The 5,774-nt window shown below is 40.4% G+C and overlaps 1 protein-coding gene across 1 annotated transcript; it reads left to right on the forward strand.

The window, feature by feature from the left end:
- Positions 1-2,533: 2,533 nt before the first annotated feature.
- LOC147420551 (uncharacterized) lies at positions 2,534-3,601 on the forward strand. Its single transcript, XM_086505054.1, has one exon. It carries the CDS (start codon positions 2,770-2,772, stop codon positions 3,508-3,510), a length of 741 nt encoding a protein of 246 aa, XP_086361180.1. The 5' UTR covers positions 2,534-2,769; the 3' UTR covers positions 3,511-3,601.
- The last annotated feature ends 2,173 nt before the right edge of the window (positions 3,602-5,774 follow it).

Genomic DNA, 5,774 nt, shown 5'->3' on the forward strand with positions numbered 1-5,774 from the left:
CCAATGACCTTTCTAAACATTTTTTCTCCATCCCCTCTGTTGACTCTATTTAATGGCCCTCTCTTTAGCTCCCCCTTGTTCCTACCCATCAACTGAAGTGTGCGTTGAGCTTACACAAAAAAGGTATCCGTGTTTGGAATCATCTCTGGGATTATAATAATCAGGATTGGTTGTCAGATCTAGACATATCTCTACAGTTCATGACCCGTCCTTGGGAATTGACTCTTCTTAAAGCAATGATGAATATCTTTCCAGAAGATCTGAAATGGGCCCTCCAAGCTTCGCCCTCCTTAAACCGTCATGCGCTTACGTCTGGGATGGTGGCTTCAAAATGGAAAACCCTCAGTGGGATCCCTCGAAACTTAACCCCCCATTGCATGCTACACTAAATAACAGGTTGAAGGTATCTCTATCCAAGAAGCAATGGGAATTCAAGTTTACTAACGTTTGGTCAAAATATATAGAACCCAAGAAGTCTATACTCCTGTGGCTAATATTACACAAGGCCTTGTGGATAGGGAAAAGGATGGTGCAAGATAATCTAGGGGATGGGAGATGTGTTTGATGTCACCAACACATAGAGGATATCTTCCACCTCTTTCTTAATTGTCCCTCTAACCAGCATGTTCTCGCCCCCTTAGTTAAATTTTTGGGCTTCACCCCTTCTTGGAAGCAACTTTTACTTGGGGACTATGATGACCATCTAACTGTTTTTTGGAACAAAGCTAGGGTTGGGTTTCTATGGATCTCTTGGCCACAACGAAATTTCTTGATGTTTGAGGGTCCCTATCAGACACCTAGTTTGAGAACTTTTTTTTGTGACATTAATTTGCAGGAATTTAAGATAGATGAGGATCTAGTCACCCTTTATAGAACTAAGAAATCTATTCTGAAGGATTCTGAGCGCCATTTCAAGAGGATGCTTGCTGGTTAGCTGCCTTCCTCATCTACCTTGGATAAGATACTCACTAGGGACCAGTGGGAGAGAAGCAAAGCCATCGAGCTACGCCATCTCGAGAGTCAAATTTAAGAAGGAAACTTGTTCTTTACTCAACTGCAAAATGAGATCGACTCTCTCCCCCAAGTTGCACAATGAGCTTGACACTGTATTCTACCCTGCTTTTGTTATCCCTAGACGAGGTAGCCGCCTCTTGATTTCAGGAGCTTTGCCTTGCTAGATGATTTATTGTTTTTTGTTATCCCGAGGCTAGTGTCGCTACCTCCTGATGTAATTCTTGATCTTTTTGGCTTTCTAAAAGAAGCCTTAGTGTTGTGTTGAGTTAGGGAGACTTTTATTGTTTTCAATGATGATTGAGACATACATTAAATGTGATTTCAGTTATGAAATAGTAAAATAGTCATTTTTATTATTTCACCTTTCTTTTCACATATGACATGTATTGACTTTTCTTGCATTCTATTGTTTTAGAATGTTAAAGTGAAGCTTCACCTTGCATATTTCTAGTAAATTCCACACACACATTCTTCTCTCTCACACACATACACATTCACACACACACACACTTCTTTTTATTTCACATTTCATTTCATAGCCTCACATGGCTTGACTTTTCTTTTAAATTAATTCCATTAAATATCCAGCAAAGTCCTTTTTATTAAGCGTTGGTCGAGTTTCCTCTTCACAGAGAAGCAAACTGGAAATACTAGCAAAAACTTAAAATTTGCATGATTGTTGAACTATTTTTTCACATATTCCATCGGTTTTCTTTCCTTTACCGTGGTTTGCAACCGACTAATCTTGAATTTCAATTGGCTCAAGGCTATGTTGAAGCATCCCTTTTTTGAACACTAAATCTCCAGTTGAACTCGACTTTCTTATTGTTTTAAAAAGCCACTGTGACTCTTTCACTTGTTTAATATGATTTTCTAGCATTAATTTCCTCACATTTATGGTTTTTTTTTTTGAAAGAAATGAAAAGACGCATAAAACTGAAAAGTCAAAGACTTTTGTGCCCATACAAAAAGTGGTGATGGAGTGCACATGCTTCTCTTTTGTTTGTGGTCTGCAGAAGGCCATAGGAAAGTGGCTAGAGAATTAGTGCGCTTTTTGGACCCTTAATTAAGAATCACGGATTGTTACTTTAACGTTTTCTTCTCCGAAGAAGAGAGTGTTTTTGCACTATGTAAGTCGTGATTATATATTTATTTATTTATTTATTTATTTATTTATTTTTAGGAATACCTTATATTAGTATATCAGGTAAGGTTTGCGTATGGATAGGAAAATGTGTTTTCCATGTTCTGTCTCTCGGGATTGTTCCTGAGGCGATAAAAATCAAAATCTCTTCTTCTTCTTCTCTCCCATGTGTTATCATGTGCGCGCTCTCTCTCTCCCCTCTCTCTCTCTCACACACACACACGGTTGAGGTCCAAGTGGTAACGAAGACAAAAGAGGTGCGTGTCTTGAGAGAAAGCAACCCAATTGCGTCGTGAGGAAATGGTGGAGCAAGATATGGAGGGTGGAGGTAGAAAAGCTTACATCAGAGCCCCAGTCACCACCCCCTTCAAAGAATCTCTCTCTCTCCTCGCTTTAAAAGGCCTATTCTACAGTGTGACGATAAGAAGCTGAGGTTATCCACTAATCAGAGAGAGAGAGAGAGAGAGAGAGAGAGAGAGTGTGTGTGTGTGTGTGTGTGTGTGTGAGAGAGAGAGAGAGAGAGAGAGAGCGAAACCGCATGCACCAATTGCTGACAGAGAAAATCTTGGGTGTGAGTACCTTTTTCCCCAACCATTTTTTCGTTAGCAAGCATGCACTTCCTCCCCTCCCTCCACATCCTGCTCACCTGCTCCTTCGTTCTTGTGCTCGCATACCTTCTCTCTACAATCGCCTCCTTCTTAGCTTCCTCTTTTATTCATGGCCCCTCTGCTAAAGCCAGCAGACAAAGAAGACAAATTTCGCACAACAAAAGGCCCCCAGCCACGACGCTTACCGAGCCCGACCGGTCTGACGTCGATGCGGCATTCATGGATCGATTGCTGGAGGAGGATGAGAAAGATGTCGATGATGCATTCGTAGATGCAGGGATGCCAGCACCGACCGTGTTTCCACACACACCAGGGTCAGACCTTGCAAGTAGCATTTTCGGAGATGGACCAATGGAGATAAAGAGAGATGAGTACTCAATGGATGATGGAATTGCAGAGGAAGACATGCAAGAGAGTGAGAAATTGAAGCAAAAAGGCGGAGCGACGCCTCGCAGCAGGAGGCACGACGATGAAGAGGGCAAGACACGTAATGGAGAGCTTGGTGAAGCAGATGATGGTAAAGGAAGGGATCCACATGGGGATGATGCAGAATACAAGGATAGTGAAAATGAGCAGAGGTGGGATAAGACAGAAGGAGAAACCAGTAAGTTCAGCGATGCACAGGGGATGAGCTCGCCGCAGCAGCGCCTGCCGCCCAGTTGGTCTGACCTAGAAAAATTGGTGAACATGAACTCCAAGAAGAACTTGCTTGCTTCTGCACAGCCCACCTTGAGCGAGGATTAATCCACTAGCAATTTCACAACTTCTTGTAAATATATATTTACTTTGGATTATTACCTCTCTAGAGGTTTTTGAGTTCAAAACCTGTTGGATAGATCAATTTTGTCTTAAGCTCTCTCGTTGTGTGTGTGCTTTTATTTTTCTCCTCTTTTTTTTTTTTGGGGGTGTTTCTTTTGGCGTTAGGGACGACGGCGGGGGCGGAGGTTGTTCTCACTCCACCTAAAAGTGGAGAAATAGTGGCATTTGGGCTATAAGTTGAAATTGAGGACCAAGTTTTAAGTTCACATGTATGCATATCACTTCAGAACATGCTCGCACTTCACAAGCAACAGATTTAGTATCATTGACCACATTCTGATTATAGAGGACCCATACACAAGAAGTTCCCTGTCCCCAATCGTACCGAGCTAAGTATGTGGTGCCTCCCGAGCAGAAACTCATGATGTTATGCAGCAGAAACTCCATTTTCCTGCATGAGGAAATTTCTATATTTTCTTGTAATAGGCTTATGGTCCTCTGTAACATTGTAACAGTTTGTTTTTTTCTAATATAGCTCCAAAGCACTTATGGTCTTTTCTTTTTAAGAAAACATGGCCACACACAAGTCCTACTTATCAAGTCTTTGTGTCACATGGTCTCATCATCTTCCTTGGTTGTTGCCTTGCCTTGCATGTTGTAATATTAACCCAATAAGCTTGTGTGCTACTTGTGCTTTTGTACGACTTGATGCAAGTCATTAATCTGACTTGCATTGCTATAAGAACTAAAATCATGTCAAAATATTTCACTGGTAGTAATAAGGGAATGTCAATGGTTGCAGTAATAAGGGAATGTCAATGGCTTGCACTAAATTCCCATATTTACTTCTATATATGGGAACATTCTTTGCTTCTTATATCCTTTTGCCAGTAGTACTCCTTTTGGTGTAGTTTTCCTACCGTATAGGATACATATGTTCTGACTTCTTATAATGTTCTACATGCATTATGCAACAAGCTTGGATGTCAATGTCAATGTCAATGGCTTGCACTAAATTCCCCTATTCACTTCTATATATGGGAACATTCTTTGCTTCCTATATCCTTTTGCCAGTACTTGTCCTTTTGTTGTAGCTTTCCTACCGTATATGATATATATGTTCTGACTTCTTATAATGTTTTACATGCATTATGCAACAAGCTTGGACACTCTATTGCATCGTGCATGCTCTCTATGGTCTTCAACTTCTTGTCTTTTGCAATCTTCTCTTGTTGCAAGCATTTGTTGAAAACATGTACTCACAGAGACAAAACATAAAGGAAAGCGTTCTTCAAGAGATACCATACATGAGCATACGTCAGACGCAAGCTTCCTTATGAGTGTTTTATTTATGCATTTACACTAGCAGTCTCCAAAGTAAGGGCCCTTTACATAAAAGGTTGTCTATGAAGGCCAACTTCTCCTCACATAGGAAAAAAGGTCTTCTTTTATTAGCCTCCTCTCATCCACTTTGGACAATGTAAGCATATTTGCATTCTTGTCTAACTATAAATAGTTAAAAAGCATAGTACTTTTCGCATACTGCCTAAAAATCAATTAAAAGAACTAGTCACATATAAATATAAGTTTTTGATCATGACGTCCTAATTATCAAGGAAGTATCAAAATCACATGCTTTCTATAAACTACCAAAAGTATACTTGTTTCTAATGCTTTTGTGAACCAATTGCCTTCGTTGATTTCTTATTGCCTTTTATGTCAAAGATTCGACATAAAGGCAATAACACATGAGGGAAGGCACTTTAAAGATCCCCATAATTGATAGCTTTATCTCCTCGTTGAGATTTTACGGCCCTCCTACATTTGCATTACTTACCTCTTACTATCTCACCTCGATTTGAGAGTCTCTTAGATCAAGCTCATAACGTAAGTTAAGAAGCCAAATTGTGCATTGATACCAACACTAGGTTTTGTGCGTGAGGTCACCACTCACATATTCATCAAAGAAATATTGATCCAAGAAAGTTTCTTGGTCAGTGCTTTTTGGGAATCCGTCGAGCATATTCCCCAAAGATGTTATGTCTCCTCTCCTCTCTCTCTCTCTCTCTCACACACACACACACACACACACACATAATTACAAAATCATTAGTACTTAAGAACTCAACTAACTAGAGTGAGAATTCCATGAACTTAAATAGAGGGCCTAAAAGTAAGTGTGAGGGAGAAGCTAGAAAATATGGATTACCTAGATTTGCCAACAACCCCCCCCCCCCCCCCCCCCCCCC

The sequence above is a fragment of the Adiantum capillus-veneris genome, chromosome 28 (genome assembly GCF_014529385.1).
Source record: "Adiantum capillus-veneris isolate H3 chromosome 28, ASM1452938v2, whole genome shotgun sequence".
Taxonomy (NCBI): Eukaryota; Viridiplantae; Streptophyta; class Polypodiopsida; order Polypodiales; family Pteridaceae; genus Adiantum; species Adiantum capillus-veneris.